General features: G+C 45.7%; 1 protein-coding gene across 1 annotated transcript in view; it reads left to right on the top strand.

The window, feature by feature from the left end:
* The window catches only part of LOC118497826 (cytosolic carboxypeptidase 4-like), a 106369-nt gene extending 100390 nt beyond the window's left edge, over positions 1-5979 (top strand). The window contains exon 6 of the mRNA XM_036013552.1: positions 5812-5979. Within this exon, the coding sequence (XP_035869445.1) occupies positions 5812-5979 (168 nt within the window). The remainder of the gene's footprint in view (positions 1-5811) is intronic.
* The last annotated feature ends 14786 nt before the right edge of the window (positions 5980-20765 follow it).

Below are 20765 nucleotides of genomic sequence, written 5' to 3' on the forward strand. Positions count from 1 at the left end.
CTCAGGCTCAAGGGCAGCAATGAAAGACCCAGGGAAGGTCCAGCGCAGGCATAGAGGGCACATTCAAAACCCAGCCCACACCCCCAGCCAGCCCTGCTGCCCCAGTGGCTCTGGGGCCTTTCTGCAGTTACTAAGGAAACACTCGTCAGGGAAGGGTTAGGGAGCAGCCTGCCAGATCAGATGGGTGCTGGCAGAGGCACCCACGTGCTCTGTGACCGATTCTGTCCTCAGTGTGAGAGCGTCAGAGTCCATTTGAGGGAGCTGATGTGCTGGGGAAGCCTTGGCGCGCCCCCCCCCCCCGTCTTCTCTCTCTCTCCTCTGCCCCCCCGTTACGTGCTCGCAGATCTGTGTGGCTGGACTGGCTTAGTTCGACGCCTCTGCTGGGTGCGTGTCGAGGTGGAGGAAACACACACTTAATTCAGTTCACAGACGCCCCAGCCTTGTTTAAAACTCCAGAGTCCACTGTCCCTCAACTCACGCTGGCAGTCTGTCAAGATACAGAGTTTCTAGGGATGATGTCAAAGGAGTAGATTTCTCGTTGCTTTATCTTCGCTAGACCTTTAGCTGCAGGAGGCTAACAGTCTTAGGCACACAGTCCAGTGACCCAAGGAAATCGAGGGGGACCTGGGGGACACCAGGCGGCACATGCGACACGGGAAGCAGGCGCCCAGGACGCTCCGTGGGTCTAGCCAGCTCTGACTTTGCCTGTTGTTGTTTTCCAGCGTTTAAGTTAAAATCTTCCATTTCAGTTTACTTCGACTGGCAATTTATAAAAGTGAATTTTAAATTAAATTTTGCTTCTAAATTAAAAATCACACATTAGGGAAAATAGCATGTTAATTCAGATATGCTACTCTTTGCAGGCTAATATGCATTGTTTACACAAATGTGAGTGGCAAAAAGCAATTGCTTATTTTTCATGATTGGAAAAAGAGAAAATTTAAAGGCTGTACCCTCGCTGTGCATAGCCGGTGAACATTTTAGTGAGTATAAGTCATTAAAAAAACTTCAGGGGGATTGTAGTGGACGTGCTGTGCTGCCCTCAGCTTGTTGCACTTCGACACTGACGTGAATCTCCCCCCTGGGGTTGCCTGTTCAAAACAGGTCGTGACAATAGTATAATCCATGGTGTGAGCACAGCCAAGGTGGTTTGGTTATCAGTACATGGCATGCATTTGGGATTTTCTCTTGTTCCTCTCATGATCATTTATCTTAAGAATAATTTCTGGAATTTGAATTAACTGCAAGCACTTACACATTTTGAAGGCTTTTGAACTGTATTATCCCGTTGTCCTTTGGAAATACTTCGGTAGTATGTACTTCCACCAGTAACACACTCGGATAGGCCTGTTCTTAGCCCTTTCCCAACCGACCGTTATGATTTGGGGGGGAGAGGGTTAAAATGAACTGGGAAGCAAATCATGCTCTTTCACTGTTGCATTAATTTGCATTTGACACCAAATGAAATTACGGTGTTTTCTCCTTTACTGTAATTCAGTTCATTTCCCTTTTCAGTTTAGTTTGTGGTGTTTCAGGCTAGTTGGGTATACTTAAATTTTATTTATACAATCACTGATATTTTCCCCTATTGTTCTTATTGGAGGATGTGCATTCATTGATCTTCGGGTTTGGAGATGATAAAAGATACAAATCTGTATTTTATTATTTCTCCAATCACGCATTGTTAAAAAAACATCTCATCCTTTAACCAAAATGGAATAATTTTGAATTTGTGGATACATTCTTCCTTGGAACATTAGTCACTTTTTTTGTTTGTCTTATCTCCATCACAGTTCATTTCCTGGTGCCTGGCAAGGCTCCTGTATCTGATGCAAACCTTCACTCATTCCGTGGTCCTCCGTGTTTCCCGGATTCTTGCCCTGATCTGCCTGCCATGTTTTGCACCAGTACCATAGCATTGAATCACTGTGAGAGTGTAAGATCTTCTGCCTACCTGTATGGGAAAATCCCACTCTTATTTTTTACCCTCTACTCTGATAATATTTCTGGATATTTTTGCCATGTAGTCTTCTAAAGTGGATTTAGTTCGCCGAGGCTGGAAATCCCCTTTGGTGTTTCGATTTGCTATACTTTTATAAACTAACAGGAGGAGAACCGATAATGGATGGCATTCGCCCTTGCTCTCTCAGAATCTCCCTCTTTCTTCACTCATTTAAATTTTCCTTGTTATCTCTTGGTAATCTCCAGGGTTCATCATACAGCCCTCAGGGTATTTACTATTAATTCCGTTCCTAGGCATTTTATAGTTGTGTTGCTATTGTGAATGGGATTTTTATTATACTTAATAATTTATTTTGCTGGTTAATAGAAAGAGAATTGATTTTTGGATATTTAATTTGTAACCTGTCTACTCACTCAGTTCTTGCCTTATATCTAATAGATTTTCTGTTTCACTTCATTCCTTTGGTCTTAGTACATAATCAGTCTTCAAATAATGATAATGTGATTTTTTCCCTAATATTTATAACTCATTTTTTCTTATTGAATTGTTTGAAACTTGTCAAATAATAATAAATGATAGCAGTGAGAGCAGGCCATAGTTTTAAGAAAGACTGTGTATATCAAGTATGATTTTGCCTATTGGCTTTATGTAAGCATTTATTTGCTGTTATTAGTGATCATATATACAGAACTTGGATGATGTGACTGTAAAAACATGGATAATTTGCAGTCGGCTAAGTACTAATCTAAATGTGTGTGTGTGTGTGTGTGTGTACTCACTGAATGATCTCAGCAGCTCCATGAGATAGGTGGTATTTATTATTACTGTTATTGTTATTATTATTATTATCCCCGTTACACAGGTGGGAAAATTAAGGCACTGCTAGGTCAAATAACTTCCCCCAAGACAAGACAGCAGTAGGTGGCAGCTCTGGGGGGCAGACCTCAGCAGTCTGGGCCCTGGGCCCGTGTTCACACCCAGCCTGCGGTGCAGGTGCAGGTGCAGGGGCAGAGAGAGCCCTGTTGGGCGTGCGCACTGCGACTCGCGTCAGACACGGACGCGTCATCCAGAAGTTCCTGGGCTCGCCCTCCTGTGCCTCTCGATCTCCTTGTGTATTGAACACTTATGTGAGTAGATCTCCTAATGATAGCCTTCCCATGCCATTCTTAGAAAAATACTCTGTAGATCATGCTAATTGTTTTTGATGTATTTCTGTTTCTTAACATAAAGAACTTTAAAAAATTGGGATATGTGTGTATGTATGTATATATATGTGTGTGTGTATGTGTGTATGTGTGTATATATGAATGAGGTTGGCTTGCTGCCTTAGGTGCCATAATGATTAGTTTTTTGTATTAAGGTTATGCTAATATTTTTCCTGCAGCATTTTATTGAGTTGTAATTGACACACAACATTGTATTAGCTTCAGGTATACAACATAATGATTCAATATAGGTATCGATTGTGAAATTATCACAACAGTTACATCCATCTAGCTAGCATCCATCACCACACAACTACACATTTTTTTTCTTGTGATGAGAACTTTCAAGATCACTCTGGTAGTCAATTTCACATGTATTATAGTCCAGTATTACAAACTATAGTCACCATGTTGTACATGATATTCCGCGGGACTTATTTATTGGGTAACTGAAGGTTTGTACCTTTCGACCCATCTAGTAACCATCCATCTATTCTCTGTATCTATGAATCTGTATCTTTTTTTTCATTCTACATATAAGTGAGCTCATACAGTATTTGTGTTACTTCACTTAGCACAATGTGCTCAAGGTCCGTCCATGTTGTTGCAAATGGCAGGATTTCCTTTTTTATCTCGAAATAATAGTTTATACGTGCCACATTTTCTTTATTCATCCATCCACTAATGGATACTAGGGTGTTTCTATGTCTTGGCTATTATAAATACCAGGGTTACACAGACATTTTAAGAAGAAATTGTGAAACTTTATCTGTGTGGTGCGTGCATTCCGTGCATCCTCTCCTTTGGGTTTATCCTCCTGGGACCCTGACACGTACACAGCATCTTTGAGGCACAGCATCTTCCCCTCAGGTCTCTGCTTGCGGCTTCATTGTCTCTGGCATTTAATGGTGTAAGCAGAACCTTATTCGTAGTTCCCTGGTCTTCTCTCCATCGCCACCACCCAGAGTGGCTGAGGGAGGAGGGTGTGTGCTTCACCTCAATTCTCCCAGCCAAGCCGGCCACTCCAGAACGTGGAGAAGCAGGCAGGAGTGCAGGGCGGAGGAAAAGAATCAGACCGTAGCGCTTGGGCGCTTGTAAAGAGATGCTGAGATTTTTCTCTCTCTTTAAAAAGTGATTTTTTTCCCTATTTACTTAAGAAAAACAACTCGTTAAACATCTGTTTTCCCCCTCCCACTGCTGCTGTTTACAGAGGAACAGACTTCCTTAACTCCGAAGTAGCATCGTCTTTCTTTAGGAAAACAGGTGCGTAAACATGCAGCAAATCAAATTTTCGGGCTGCCAAAATGACCTTGGGGACTTCCCCCTCTCCCTTACCCTTTTGCCTAGAAATTCTTTCGTGAGGCTGATGGTTTTCCAGTTTGGGTCTTTGTTTTTTCCCTTGGGATCTTGATGACCAGCCTTGAAAAACTGTTACCGTCCTATTTCTCTTCTTTATATTATATTATTTTGGATGTGAAAATCCATTTAAAGAATATTATTCAACTATTGATTTCTTCTCATTTAAGCAAAACTTTGTACTTTGCAACACTTTGTGTTTATGGCCTTTATAAACACAAAGACCTCAGGACCGCGTTGAATTCTGCCATCTTTAACACGTTTATTAGGAAGAAGAAGAGAAATTGAGCTAACGTTAATATTGTGAGGACTTTGAAATGTTCCCTATAACTACACGCCTCAGTATGTAAAGGCAAGAGGTAGCATCCTGTTTTACAGATGAGAAAAATCAAAGCTCACAGAGTTCATGAAGTCCCAGATCACACGTCTGGAACACAGTGAAATGAGGATGCAAACCCGGTTTCTGCCTCCTTTCAGAAGACTTACGCGCTGCCTGCGTTACCATGTAATGGAGTCCCTCCTGGTCCATGTGCCGCACTTTCTGTTGGGTAGTTGGTCCAGTCAGAATTGCCCTGGCTCGCCTCTGTGACTCACCCCGAGGCTGTGGATAAAGTGTGAGCTCTTCGGGCCCGAGCGTCCTTCTCTGTGGAAAGCATAAAATACCAGTACCCACCCCAGAGGGCTCTGGTGAGGAGTCGCTGAGTTAATGCCTGTCAAGGGCTCAGAACAGTTCCTGGCACGTAGTGACGCTCAGTAACACGGTTGTGTTCATTGTTGTTGTCCATGACTTCATAGCATGGAGTCTTTGTGTTCATGCATTATCGTAGTGCAGCTACCCGGTGGCTCTGACTTTTTATTTTTTTTAGGTTCAGTACTTACTCTGGATCCTGTGCAGGGCCCTCCCTTATTTTCTCCACTGGTTGATACGGGAATGGGAGAAGGGTGGGTACTGTTTAGTGAGACCGTTTCCAAACTTGGGTTTCAGCAGTGAAACCCACTGAAAATGCAGATGGAGCATGGCTGCTTTGACTGAAGTGGGGGGGTGACTTTTGCATCCTCACGCAGCCCTGTGCCTTTGGGGCACTTCTCTGAAACCCCAGATGTCAAGGTAATGCGGCCTGAGGCCCACCAGTCCACAAAGGCCCCGAGCAAACACCTGGAACCGTGACCCATAAACACCGTTAACCCTCAGTCTCTGGGATGGGCGCGTGTCTGGGAGACCTTCCTCCCTCCCGCACCTTGTCCGCTCCCCGCACAGTCACTGCCGATGCTTGGTCTCCCTGGCAGGGTCTCCAGTTCGGCACCCGCGAGCTGGAGGAGATGGGAGCCATGTTCTGCCTGGGCCTCCTCGTCCTGGAGCTCAAGTCCGTCAGCTGCAGCCGTCAGCTGCTGAGCCATGCGGCCGCCCTGCTGAACACCGAGGAGGACCCTCTGGACTGCCACCTCCAGAGGTAGGGTGCACACGGGGCGTGGGGACGTGGCCTTTCATGGTTCTGTGGCGGGGGGCATCTCAGAAAGGAAAGTCAGGTGGGCCTAGAGCTCTTTGACAGTGGGAAAACCTGGGGGAGCCACCAGGTGAAGGCAGGACCCCGGACGCCCTCACTTGGACACGAGGAGGATGCCGCATATGTGTGCACATAAATGCGAGTGTAAAGCTGTTTGTATTTGTAAACATGTCCTATTAATACATTTTGCTTATGGAGAGAAGATACAGCTTGGTTGGTGCCACGCAGGTTATATTTGCCAGTTTGCCAGATATGTTTATATATAGGTATATATATGTAACAGATACCATTTGGGAGTCACTACTTAGCAAAAAAAAAAAGGGGGGGGGGATGCAATGTGAACATGAGAGAAACCACATGAAGATGATGAGCCCACTGGCCTGGAGAGGCTGGCTGAGCTGCAGCGGGGAGAGACGGGTGTCTGAGGGGGAGCCGTCGTCCAGATAAGCCCTTTGGACGTGTTTGTTCACTGTGCACGCATGCTTTAGACTTGACCACAACAGAGTTAGGGGCAGGAAGGGACGGCACAAAGGTCATGCAAGAAAAGACAGGATCAGAGAAAGAGAAATCAAGGCTAAGGCATTGGTCGCACTTTGAGCGCGGGAACGGATGGTGTCATTGAATTGGGGGCGGGGGAGGAGGTGCCACCTGGTAAATGAGGGTAAAACCTCTGCGTGCACATGCCGTGTGAAGAAGGCAGAGAGAAAGCTGTGCATTCCAGGGCCATCTCATTTCCAGGTCATTTTCATTCCTTTCTCTCCCGCCACTGTTCGGCCACCTCCCAGTGAAACTTTGCACCGGACCGCCGGTCAAGCCTAGAACGATCTAGCAGCATAAATTAATACTGCTTTGGAAGGCACTGGTCTCTCTGAGACTTAATTACCTAAGTGCAGTAATTAACTCGCTCCTCATCCTGTGCTGCAGATCACAGACTGTGGACACTTAAGTACATGCAGACCTCCTTCCTGCCTGGAGTTGCTGCCTCCAATTTCTTTTGTTTTGACATCCTAACCGCTCCCCCACCTTCCCCTGCTCCCGTCAGCCCCCGCAGCACCCCAAGGCCTGTTTGGTAGCCTTGCAGTGTTCCGGCCTTTCCCTCTGACAGCCACAGCTTCCACCTGTCATGATATATATTTCAACTTGTCTTTTCGTCTTTGCCTTCGCTAAGCTGTCTTGGGTGCGGGCCTGCCTGAACTGTCTTCCTCTCCTCCGCCCCTCCGCCCCTCCTCGCCACTGCTGGTCACTGAGGGGAGATTGGGCAGACCTGGCATTGCTTGCTTTCCCGGAATTGATCGTGCCCGTCTGTTTGATCCAATGCAGGGAGGATTAGTTGCTTGTAAGCTGGAACAAGAAGAAATCTATCAAAGGAGTGCCTTCTCTAATTCGGGCCTAAAGAATTCGGTGTCAGCCTCCAAACATACAGTGGCCGCTGTGGGGGTCATCATAAGAACACAGCATTCCCTACCTTTCACGCCATCCCACGCGACTGACGGTTACCTTTCCGTTGGAACCCGCCCAAGGAGGTGGAAGCCTGGGGTCTTCCACGTCCTCGTGGGCTGGTGCAGCTTCTTAGGGGCAGGGTGCTGCCTCTACACATAGGGTATGATTAGTGTGTGTGTGTGTGTGTGTGTGTGTGGACAGATCCGAGTTAAATTTGAGAGGCATGGAGTTTGGAGGGAGCAGCAGGATGGAGCTGTTTCACCCAAACGTCTGTATCATCGTGTACTTTTGTATTGTGTGCGGCCGTCGGCCAAAACAGATTGCAGCTCCTGCCCGCAGCACCCGAAAACTGCGTGGCTGAGGGGAAAGTCATCCCCGAAGGTGTCTCGACCCAGAAGATATCTTGGCCGCTAAGTGTGCAGGGTAGGGCAAAAGTAGGTTACCGCTGCGAGTGTATGAAGCAGAGTTTATCCTCGTGTCGTTATTTATTCATTATTGTGTTGTTTCCCGTACGAACAACTGGGAACCTGCTTTGGCTCTACCCTGTGTATCCATTCACTGATAACACGCGGTCTGTTGGTTTGAAGCATCAGTGGCTGTTTGAGCGCCCTGTGGTTCGGTGTCGAACGGGACTAGATCATGAGATGCAGTGATCAGCGGAGCCAGCGCTGGGATTTTGTTAGCAACAGAGTTCTTAGGGTAATACAAAGGGTACCACTAACGTTTGTCAGCGTAACTCTCCACGGGCTTATTTGAAAGAGGAGAGAGGCTTTGGCTCACCCCTCCCCTCCTGCCTCCTCCTCAGGTGTGCTGCCATCATCCTGTGTACCAGGTACATAATTCAGAAAGATTTTCTTTTTGCCCAGAAGAAAGAGGGTGCTGGGGGGTGGGGGAGCAGCTCTGACCTAAACGTCGGCCTTAAAGGGACGTGAGGCCATGCTGTGTTGAGTCTTTCGGCCCCACAGACGGTGTCAGCCCCTGGGAGGGGCGTGCTGGGGACAGAGAGTGCGGCTGTGCTCTCTGGGCACCCTGCTTTTGACAGTCGGTTTCATGCCTCATTTACCGGAAAAATAATTAGAACGTGGCCAACATCCACAGAGCGGCTCGCCGTTCGTCAGCAGCGGAGGAAGAGCAGAGGTGGTGGGTGCTCGCCAGCAGCGGAAGCTTCCGTTTTGTCTCCGTTTCTCTTCCACAGTCCCTCCTTCCCAGTTGCTCATTCAAGAGACGTCTTCAGCTCCATTAAGGCGTCTTTTGATCTTCTTTCCTTTCCTCTTCTCTCTCCTTCCTTGCAGTCTTACCCCTGGAACTAATAGCGTGTGCACTGCAGGAATTCCGAGCTGCTGCTTCAGGCGGCACCGTTCATCCATCGTGACAGGTCTTTTGCAAAGTCATTTAGCAATTTTGCCAAGTCAGCCGCTGTTCGTCTTGATTTGTATCCCTTCGTTGCTTCTGGTCTTCTCAGCTGAGCTCCATTTGTCCCTCCAATAAGAGCAAGAGCCCCTGTCCAGGCAGCTCCTTGGGTCAGAGCATGGTCTGGATACACCAAGCTTGTGGGTTCGATCCCTGGTCAGGGCACACACAGGCAGCATCCAAGGAGTGCATCCATAGATAAGTGGAGCAACTAATCGATGTTTCTGTCTCTCCCCGCCTCTCTCCCTCACCCAGCTACCCTCCCTCCCTCTACCCTCCTCCTCTCTCTCTAAAATCCACTTTTAAAAAATAAAGAAGCCCTGGCTGGCGTAGCTCAGTGGATTGAGTGCGGGCTGGGAACCAAAGTGTCCCAGGTTCGATTCCCAGTCAGGGTACATGCCTGGGTTGCAGGCCATAACCCCCAGCAACCGCACATTGATGTCTCTCTCTATCTATCTCCTTCCCTTCCCTCTCTAAAAATAAATAAATAAAATCTTTAAAAAACTATTAAAAATAAAGAAAGAAAGAAAAAAGAAAGAACAAATAAGAGAAATCTCAGAGTTTCCAGTTGTCCCTTTGCAATAGCTCAATATCTTGCTTATTCTCCCAAATGAGTGTCCCAAATTAACCAGAGCTGTCCTTAGCAGCAAGGTACGTTAGTCCTGTCTTTAGTTTGATAAGACAACACGCACACACACACGAATGTTTCATAGACATGAGGAAACAATCACATTTTTAATCATTAGAAAGATAATGCTTTTTGTTTTTAAAAAACGCAGCTTTATCTTTCTCAGTGAGAAAATACGACATGAACCGAAAGATCACCCCATCTGTGCCTTTAATCTCTGAGAATCCCACCACCGGTTAAGAACCGTTGTCAGTAGTTTGGTGGAATTAGATTTTTTTCACCCATGAATAAACTGATATGCAATCCCTTTAACCTCTGTTATAGGAGTTCTTTCTAAATTCTTTATAAACACTGGTTTTTCCCCTCAGTCTTAATAGACTATGATTTTGCAGCAGTTCAAGGTTCACAGAGCAATCGTGAAGTGGTTCGGAGATTCCCCGTGCACACCCAGTTGAATTAGTTACACACAGGCAAATGTGACTGTTCTGGGTCTGCCTTTTATGCTGATTTTCTACAATAAGTAAATAAAAGTAATGAAAACCCAAAATTAGTGTGTCTGTGAGGAAAGAAGTTTAATAATATCATACAGCCATCAGTAAATTGGTTTAGTTTCCTCTGGAGAGGAATTTGGCAACTTATAAGAAGGTTCATAAAAACTGCCTATTTCATCCTGTGCTTCCCGCTTTGAATATCCCTCAAGAAAATAAACTTAGCAGAAAAACAATATTTGATATGTAGATATTTATAGCAGTGATGCATACATCCCCAAATAAACTTAAACAGCTCCAACTCCTAGCAGTAATAAAAAGAAAAAAAGGGCATTTTGATTAATTTTCTAGAATACCATGAAAACATAAAAATAAAAAGTATTGTAATATATATGTAAAGTAATAAAATAATAGAAACATTCATTAGAACCTCACCGTGAACCAGAGGCTGTGCTAAGGATTTTACAAGTATTGTCTCACTTAATCGTATAAACAGCTCGGTGGAATAGCTGCTGTGTTTAGCATTGCCTCCTACAAACAAGGACATGAAGTTTTACGGGGGTCAGGGCGTCTGCTGAATGTCATGATGCTGGTAAGAGGCTGCTGGCTTTCCAGTCCCGTTCTGTCTGACTCCAAGGCTCAGGTTCTTCTTTGTTGTCACCGTCAGCCTTTCCATTGGTAAATAAAAAAGCAGGATAACTCGTGACACATGCATGCTGATTGCAACGTCAGCAGTTTGCAGTCACGTGGACAGGATCATTAAGTGAGTATAATTTAACACTAATTTTGTTAGCCTCTCTGTGCAGTTCTTTAAAGTATGCGTCGGGTGAGCGTATGCCTGAGGGTGCTGGTGAGTTTTAGAGTCTGGGTGACTTGGGCGCATTCTGGCCCAGGAACACCCTTTCGTTGGTCAAATGCCCTTCAGGGAAGGTCAGTGTGTAGCGCCACAGGGGGAATGGGTGTGGCCGTAGGCTGAAGGCATCCCAACCCAGTGGAGATGAGCATTCAAAACAGGAGGAGGAAAGACATGGCAGACAGGAGGTGTTCGAGTGCATTTTCTTCAAGTTGCACTTGCTGTTTGCAAAATGTTACCAGTGACTAACAACCTCGCAGATGAACCTAACAGGGATTCCTACTGAGTAAGTGAGTCCAGGGGAGCCCAGGGAGTCTGAGTGGACCTGCCGGGTGTAGGGACGTGATGTGATTTGTCCACCACCACCCAGCACCGGGGGTCTCTCGCCCCTTGCCTCAGGCTGGACCAAAGGAGCGGCTGGTCTCTTGCCCGTGACTCCGTAACCACCTGAAAATGGAACCGGCTGCCAGTCCCTGGAAAGGACTTCGGTGAGGAACCTGCTCTTCCTACTCTCTCCACCCACCACAGCCTCTCGCAGTGCTGGTGTTTCGTCATTGTTCATCCCAGAAATGGAAGGCAGGGAAAAAACCTTCCAGGTTTTCCCCAATGGGATGCTTTACTTAAGAAGGCTGCCTGGCGTGGATGATCTAAGTTAATTTCATTTTTAGAGTAGTCCTTTTTCTTTTTATGTTTCATATTGGCTTTGTCTTTAGTAAGTAGCCCCAGGACCCCTTGTGGGCCTCTGGCATTAGAGTTTGAAGCCATTTCACCTGTGAGAGTTAGTTTACCAGATGTGGTACCCACACTGTGGACACAACAGAGATAAAGGAAGGAAAGCAAAGCAAAGAGGAATGGGCCTTGCTTCGCAGGAGGAGCAATCAAGGGCATGAGATTCAAACTGGGATGTTCTCATGAGGATGAACAGAATTCTAGAAAATCCACCTTCTCGGCTGGTCAGACCCTGAGCACAGATGATGCCGGCGTGGAGGGGAAAGGGCTGCTTTCCAGCTGCTCTCAACATTTCCAGCGGGGCCCGACTTCTTCGTCCTGTCCCGGTGTCAGGCTCCCCTCTCTTCAACAGGACTGAAGTGGAGCAGCCTACACGTGCTCACTGCACTCACGATGAAACCATTTCCAGGCGGCCCTGACTGTACCACCCAGCATGGCCTTTACTACCCGTACTGCCGGGCACGGGGCTCAGACTCGCGGCAGCTCCGCTCTGGTTCCCGGGGTCCCTGTTGATGGCTGGTGCCGAGACTCTGGGGAGGTGGCGTCTCTTGTTGACTCTCCGATTTCTTCGCTTTAAACTTGCAGTCCTTTCTTTAGATTCCCTTCGGCTCTGATGTGCCATGTTTATTTTCAAGGCTGCGTCCTCACATGCCAACGTGGGCGGTAAGGTCGCAACCCTGAATCCAGAACACACAAGGCATGGCGGTTGACTTATACCAAGGGACACCAAGCTCACGTTAGATTGAATAAAAATTAAAGTTTTTCTCGACGCCTGCCGGGTAGATAATGGTCGTTCAGAAGCTTAACAGTACCCGAGTAACAGAGAAAGAGAGAGGACAGGAGGAAAAGGGTGTGTTTAGATGTGGATGTTACAAATTGCGAGGGGAGGACGTCAGACCAGCCGCCCAGTGTCAGAACTAGACTCCGGTACACGATGACCCTGGAAGAGGAGCCTTAAACGCTCTTGGCAGGAACTGCCGTGTGTGCTGTTTCTCCCCTCGAGGTGGGTGCCTCCGGGGAGCGGGCTTGGGATTTACTTCCCGGCCCCTCGAACGCCTTCAGACACCTTTGTCCAGCTCAGACCTCAAGCGTGTCCTAGCAAGGAAAAAAGTCTTCGGTCGTGGGGTAGCTCCTTGCAGACTTAGTGATCCTGTTGCTGGTGAGAGATGAGTCTGTCGGACAATGCGGATAACTCAGCATCAGCCAGCATTGTTTCAGTACGATGGGGAATGACAACTGTATTAGGGCTAATGTGCCCGTGATGACTTGGTACTTATCATTAGTGCTGTGGCTTTGAACCGGGGCTGCCGACTAGCACCCTGTGCCACAAAATAAGCCGTGAGAAGGTGCAGTAATGACAGTAGAATACCCATGTGCCCAGAGGTGTGATAAGGATCTGACACTCATCTTAAACAAAGCAAGCCCGAGGAAGTCGCTGTTATCGTTAATTGTTACATTATGGATGAAGCAGTGGAAACAGTGGATGTCGAGGGCCTGGCAGTAGCCGAGTCATCCTGGGTAACGGCTGTAGTGGCTGGTCTGTGATTCACGCCCAGGTCGCTGCATTCAGAAGTGTGTCGCGAGGTGGTAGTCTAAAAATAATACACATCCGTAAAGCAGTTTCCAGTACAAAGCGGAAAAGCAGGACCGTGAACAGTGACCTGCGTAAACAAGTGTTCTAAGCTGGAGAACCGGCTTCTCTAAGGCTGCTACAAAGGCCGTGACACCCTCTGTGGTCAGGAACCACGCAGCAAAGCCCCCACATTCTAAGCCGGGATCGCGGCCAGGAAGCCCAGCGAGCTCACCCGGCTCTGTCGTTGTTGTTCTTCGTACAGTTAATTACGTGACAGTGACCTAGAGGAAGTCAGGGGGCTGTCTCCTCCTCATTCTGAAGAAAGAGCATGCAGTTACCTTGCAGGTCTACCGAACATCGGTTTCCGGAGGTTTGCCTGGTTTTGCCTTTTGGAACGGGGCCTGGAGAAGTTGGATTGACACCCTCCTGTCAGCGAAGCACCGAGGGCGTGGAGACGGTTTGCATTTCAGCCTGAGCTGCAGTTTAAGGGCTCGGCGTCCGTGCAGCGAGCTGGCTGCACCCCTCAGACAGGTGGGAGGCACCGTCCCCACTGATCAACTCCAGGGAGACGTTGGCAGACCGAATTTTGGCAAATACTGTTTTACCAGCCCAAACTGAGAAAGAGGTACAGTCTCCCCAGCACAGGCAAATGAGTGTGATGCAGGTGACAGGAAGGCCCAGGGTGGATTATTGAGGAAAATTTGTTAAGTGCCTAGGAAAGGAGCTGGGTGTGACTAGAAACTACCAAATATTCCCCATGAAAAAGGTGCCTGATTTTATTATAGTTTTATTAAGGTATAATGTATGTACAGTAACCCGCACGTATTTAAAATACGGAGTTTGGGCATATGCACATACACACAGAAAACTACCCCTACAATCAAAATTAGAATTGTTCCCATCCTCCTCCCCCGCAAATACCCTCGGATCCCTTTGTAATGCGTCTCTCACCTGGACAACCACGAGTGTGCTTTCTGTGCCTGAATATCAGTCAGCCTATCTTCTTCTCCCTTTGAATTTTCTTCACTGAGTATAATGATTTTGAGATTTATGCATCATGGTCCGATGTGATTTTATTTTTGTGTGTGTGTATGGTTCCTAGCCAGCAGATCAAAGAAACATAGGAGACTTTGTTCACTTGTTCTTCAACCAGATACTCTGTTTGCCTAACAGAATATAAAACACATCAGTCTTAACTTGCATTTTTCTCTAGTTATCCCTTCTGCCTGGTATGCACTTCTTCCCAATTGCTGCAGAGCTGACTCCTCCTTGACATTCAGGTCCCAGCTTAAATGTCATAACCGCAGCTTAAATTTCACCAGTTCAGCTAGACTTGTTGCGACCACCTTGCCTAAAGTAGCCTTCCTCCTCACTGCTGCCACGACACTTCTCATTCGATCCCACCTGGCTCTCCCAGCTAGCATGCACAATCCGCGAGAGAAGGAACGTGATCTGTCTTGTTTAAGGCTGTACTCCAGGCAATGCCCGATGCAATGAATAAATGAACAAACAGATCTTCGCCAAGCATTTCACCTCATGTTTAGGGAAAAACGTGGAGACCCCGGAGCTGAATAATAGTATCATGCAATGCAGTTGTTATCAGTTTAAGGAACGCATTCAAATTATGCTAAGGGCTCTTTTTCAGCCTGAGTGGGGATTTATATTCATGGCTTTAACTTAGGTCCTATCCTGTTCCACAGGGTTTATACATTAAAAAAAAAACAGTGGGAAGGGGAGTCTGGGTGAAAAAGGTGAAGGGATTGAACCAAAACAATGGAGACTAGAAATGATGAAAAAAAAATAACAAAGCACTTGGTGGCAATGAATGATTATTTTTTTCCGTATTACGTGAAGCTGCAATACATAATGATAGTTGATATTCTAAAATATATTTACAAATGGAAATCATGGATGACACTAAAACATGAGACTAGGTAAGCATAAACTCAGCGCCAAGAGCCCCCAACCAAGAACGCACCCACCCCCTTGGAAGAGAGCACAGTTGTTCACGTGGAGGTTGCAGTTGAGAGTGAGCTTGATCAAGCTCAGGGCGCTGAGTCTTCCAGCATTCTAAGGGCAGCTCAGTGGCTTTGGTAGAAATACAAAGCCCAGAATTAGATAAGAAAGGGTTTCCTTCTTTGCTTTCGTCAACGTAACACCTAGAGTATCATAGTTCACTCCTAAGTTATAAAAATGGCCATGGGTTCAATAGATTGCATACAGAATGGTAAGAAGAATAATGCAAAGAGTATAGCATATAGTGGATGCTAGAAGGAATGGGCAGTGTTTATTTATTCTCTCAGCTGTTTTCAAATAGTTCCCTAATGGAAAAAAAAAAATCAAAGCTAGTTCTCATTTGACTTGAAGCATGGAAGTAATATCTATTAATATCCGATGCCACCTAGTTTGCTCAAGAAGACCTATGTGATGGTCAGAGGTCCCCAAAGCTAGGATGAGCTCTTCCTGACTTTAGGTACATATAGTGTTTAGAAAAGATTTTGCAGGGCAGACCTGAGAATGTGAATTGCTTCTTGGATGAAGCATGTTTAGAATCCGTAAGAGTCCTGAGATACAAATGAAAATGTTATCATAATATTAATAAAGAAAATCAGCCCTGGCTGGCGTAGCTCAGTGGATTGAGCGCGGGCTGGGAACCAAAGTGTCCCAGGTTCGATTCCCAGCCAGGGTACATTCCTGGGTTGCAGGCCATAACCCCCAGCAACCGCACACTGATGTTTCTCTCTCTCTCTCTTCCCTCCCTAAAAATAAATAAATACAATCTTTAAAAAAAAGAAAGAAAAAAAAATCATTCATTTTCATTTCATTTATTTAGGGTAGGACTTAGTCCCTGGACCCTTTCAAATAGATGTAACCCTGAATTCTTCTCTAAGTTTCTTATTTTAAAAAAAATTTTTACCTATTGATTTTTAGAGACAGAGACATTGATTTGTTGCTCCACTTATTCACGCATTCATTGGTTGATTCTTGTATGTGCCCTGACCAGGGATTGAACCTACAACCTTGGTGCATTGGGACGATGCTCTAACCAATTGAGATAGCTGGCCAGGGCCCTAAATTCCTTATTGATTCCACTGCAGAGGTTGGTTTGAAGAGTGGCTGCTTGGCAAGGATTCATTCGAAATTCTATTTTGAGCCAGTGGGGAACAAAGAATTTTTTTGCATGCCAGAAAAGAGGAGTTTGTATGGAGGTCTGAGTCACCACGGAAAATCATTCTTAATTCCTCAATTTACATTCCACTGAGTGGTTTTATGTAGGTGCTCAACACTAGGGTGCTGAGAGGGTGCTGTCCAGCAGCGTGGGTGCTGAATCGTAAGACTCGAAGGGAAGTTTTCTCAGCAGCCTCATTAGTAAGATGAAACTGCCAGCAATAAGATAAGCTTTCTGTTTTTCAGAATTGTATTATTACTCAGGGAAAACCATTTGACAGTACTGTATCTTTCTTTTCTGCAGACATATATTTTAAATTGCAAGAAGTACATGGTATAGTAATCCATAATAAGTTGTAGCCTGCATTTTTTAAGACAATTTCCTCTATTAACAAGAAGTGGAGACAGAGGAAGAACAGAGGTGTATTACGTGATATGGAAGCAAAATCACTTCTAAATAATACTGTTGTGTAGTGTATTCCTGGAGGTCCTCACAGCTTCCTTATAAGGCAAATGAACAAACAATCCAGCTAAAGTTTGCAAGCAGAACACAGGGCTAATTACAAACTAGTCTTTTGTCCCTCAGCAAACTGCAGGGGGCAAGAGTGAGCTTGTGTAAGCTCCGAGAGCCTAGATTTCCCTGGGCGCCCTCTTCTCGCATGTGTTTTTAAAGTCTTCCAACTTGTGATTATTATTTTTCAGCACTGAATTAGTGAATCATTTTACATAGTGCCATTATGTAAAATAAAATGATACTTTGTTTCTCTGCATTGGCCAATTACTTGCGGGAGAAAATTGGACTCCTGAAAAGGATACATGTGAGCGGAGTTTGGCAGGTTACAGGAAGGCCTTGTGAAGTGCTCCCAGATGTTTGATGCAAGAGATGGGGGGGGGGGAAATGCCAGGAACAAGGAACAAATGAAGGTGGTTTCAGACATTTTACAATCTATCGAAGTAAAAACTAAGAAAGCAAATTAGATCATAGACATGAAATCCCTCTGGAAGGGCAATAACCATAGAGTTTTACTATATTAAACCCAATGTGCTGCTTTCCTCCCCCCATTTTTCTCTGAGGCTATTGTAGAAAATATCAAGGAACATTATTGCTAATCCTTAGTCCAGTAGTTCCCCCTTATCCATGGGGGGGCAGAGGGAGATACATTCCAAGACACCCCAGTGAATGCCTGACACCATGGGTAGTAGAAAATCCTGTATATACGATGGTTTTCTCCTGCACATACATGACTACGATAAGGCTTAATTTATAAATTTGGCACAGTAAGAAATTAACAGCAGTAACTAATAATATATAAAACAGTTACAACAACATACTGTAATAAAAATTACGTGAATATGGTCTCTCAGTAAACTAGCACAAATTAATTTTTCCTTCCTCACAATTTTTGCGGACGGAAGATAATGTTCTTACCACAGAACTGAGCAGCCTTAGCATGCAGTGATTTTTCTTTCCTTGTTCCATTGCTCACTTCCACTTTTTCACTTAGAGGAAGCACTTGATAGCTCCTCCGTGGCGAATCTGGACCGCCAGCATCCCTACCCTTGTGCTCTGGGACTCTTGCCTAGTGAAACTAGTAAACTCGCCCATGTGCCTTCCCCTGGCCCTTATGCTGAGGAGATGAGTGGGTTCATGTTGAAAGTGCTCTTCAGAGCGGTTCCAGCTTATCTGCGGTTTCCTTTTCCACGGCTTCAATTACCCACAGTCAACCGCCGTCCAAAAATATTAAATAGGAAATTCCAGACAGAGCAATCGACAAGGTTTAAGTTATGCACTGTCCCGAGTAGCAAGATAACATCTCACGCTGTCCTGCTCCATGCTGCTGGGCCAGGCATGGCATCCGTCCTCTGCCCAGTATCTCCACCCTGTGGATAGCCGTCCCCACCCAATGGTCACTCGGCAGCCCTCTCTGGGTGATCGGATCAATGGTCCTGGTGTCTCCATGCTTGTGACAGACCTCTCATCTATAGTTCCTCTTTTACTTACAACCTTTTGTCTGTAAATAACTTCAGACTTTCAAAAAAAAGTTGCCAAAAAATCCATATCCTTTCCTTGCGATTCCTCAAATGTAACTGTTTTGCCACATTTGCTTTCCCTCCCTCTCCGTAGGCACATGCACACCCACATGCTGTTATTTTTTCCTGGGTTATTGGAGAAGTTGCAGTAGTAATGTGGCCTCACCCCGAAATACCTCAGTGTCCATTTCCTAAAAACAAGGCTATTCTTGTATAAAACCACAGTGCAATTATGAAAATCAATGGTAACTGAGACTGTAAAAATAATCTACAGATCTGATCCTAAAATGTTTAATGGTTTTAGTAATGCCCTTTATGGCAAAATGAAAAAAAAAATTGAGCGAAGGATCCAATTTAGAACAAAAAGGCTCATTTAGTTGTCAAATCTCGCGAGTGTCCTTGATCTCCCTTTATTTTTCGTGACCTTCAGACTGTTTTAAAGAGGTCAAGCCAGTTATTTTGGAGAATGTCTCTCAGTCTGGGTCTGCCTGATGCTCCCTCGTGATTGAACTTGGGACGTGTGCTACTTACGGGAGGCGTCCTGCCGACATGGTGGTGTGTGCGTGTCTGCTCTCCCTGCCTGGAGGCCCAGGGGAGGTGCTGGTCCTGTCGCTGGCGGCGGTGTGCTCTCCTCCTCCGGGACGTTAATAGGCATCCCGTGGAAGTCACCCTGAGAATATATGTGTTTGGTTTTCATCAGACATTCACCCGTCAGTTGTAGTACCCGTGGATGATTTTTGCCTGAAAAAATTACTGTTATGGTGGAAGCCGAATGGGTACTTCTTAGTTCCATTATACCTCCTGTATCTGTTAGCTGGCATTCTACTGTGAGGAAGAGTGTTCCTTCTTCATGACTCACTGGGATGACTTTCCTGGGACGGAGGATGCTGTGACTTGGAACATCTTTCCCACACTCCATGCCCTCCCCCCCGCACCTCGCCCATGAGGATAAGATGTGGGATGAGATGCTCTGCTCCTGAGTCCCATGCTCATTCCCCAGATGAATGCCAGGTGCGTATTAGCAGTTTAATTTTGTTAAGGAGGTGTCAGCCTGGCATCATTTGCATCACATTACCCACAGTGCCTTTTTAATTTTGTGCCTGCTTTGGAAAGGAAATGATGACATTCTGTTGAGAGGATTTTAGCCTGCTTACTTTTGAGGAAGTGGAGTAATTATCACTGAGAAGGGGAAAGGAGAGGATATGTGTTTCACATTCGGTGTTTTTAGAAAGCACGTGCGTGTGTGCACACGCATGTGTGCATGCTTGCGTGTGGGGAGGTTGTGCTGAGATAAAGAGCTGGAGGGTAGCAGAAAGTAGTGATTCTGGTTCTGTGCACTCACAATGAACCAGGAGTTGCCAGTGACTCTGGAAATATTCTGAGGATCCTTCTCAACAGAGGGGAAACCCGTTTTGTTGTTAAATAGGAGCAAGCAGCATTGTTCTGGGTGTGCGCGAGGATGTATGTCCTCAGAATCCTGGGTAAGCCAGGTTGAGATCGTGAAACAAGAGGCCGAGACTCGAGGGTTAGAATTTACCTTGTCTCACAAATGGTCCAAGGAACAGGTGGGGAAGAGAGCAGGTTGGGAGCACCAGATGGAATGACACAACCCAAGTCTCTCCTCTCCTCTCCTGCTTTCCTTCTTGTTCCCTTTCTTCTCTTTACTCTACCACAACAAATGACCAGCAAATGCTGTTTTCCTCCTCCAATCCATAGTTCATGTAAAACAAGTTCAAATATCAACGTGTATTGAAGAGAGAAAAATAGAAATGAATAAAGTGAGTTGTGAGGGTTTTTTTAAAAATTTTGGAAACTTAAGTTACAGTAAATACGCTAGGACAGATACAGAACTACTATAATAAAAGGAGAAACACCATATGTCTTACATACATGGTTACCCCTCGTAGAGTAATAAAAATATTCACTGTCATCGAATCCATTGGAGTGGAGCTCTAAGAAGACAGGCTGATCTTTTTGTTTTGTTCAGTGTTTTTTTTTAAGATTTTATTTATTTTTATTTTTAGGGAGGGAGGGAGGGAGGGAGAGAGAGAGAGAGAGAGAAACATCAATGTGCGGTTGCTGGGGGTTATGGCCTGCAACCCAGGCATGTGCCCTGACTGGGAATCGAACCTGGGACACTTTGGTTCCCAGCCCGCGCTCAATCCACTGAGCTATGCCAGCCAGGGCTTTGTTCAGTGTTTTGTACCCAGTCCCTTGACTAGTTCTAGGCACAGGTGCTCAGTAAATACTCAATGGATAGATGAACGAAGTGTTTACACTTTTTATCATCGTTTACTTTCCTTTCTTCTCCTTTGCAAAATTATAGTGAACTCCAGTTCCTCCTCTTTACCATAAACTCCTTAACTCACTCTGCCACCCCTTGATGGGAACTGCTTTGTTCTTTTTCCAATTTTTA

The sequence above is a fragment of the Phyllostomus discolor genome, chromosome 12 (genome assembly GCF_004126475.2).
Source record: "Phyllostomus discolor isolate MPI-MPIP mPhyDis1 chromosome 12, mPhyDis1.pri.v3, whole genome shotgun sequence".
In the NCBI taxonomy this organism is placed as follows: Eukaryota; Metazoa; Chordata; class Mammalia; order Chiroptera; family Phyllostomidae; genus Phyllostomus; species Phyllostomus discolor.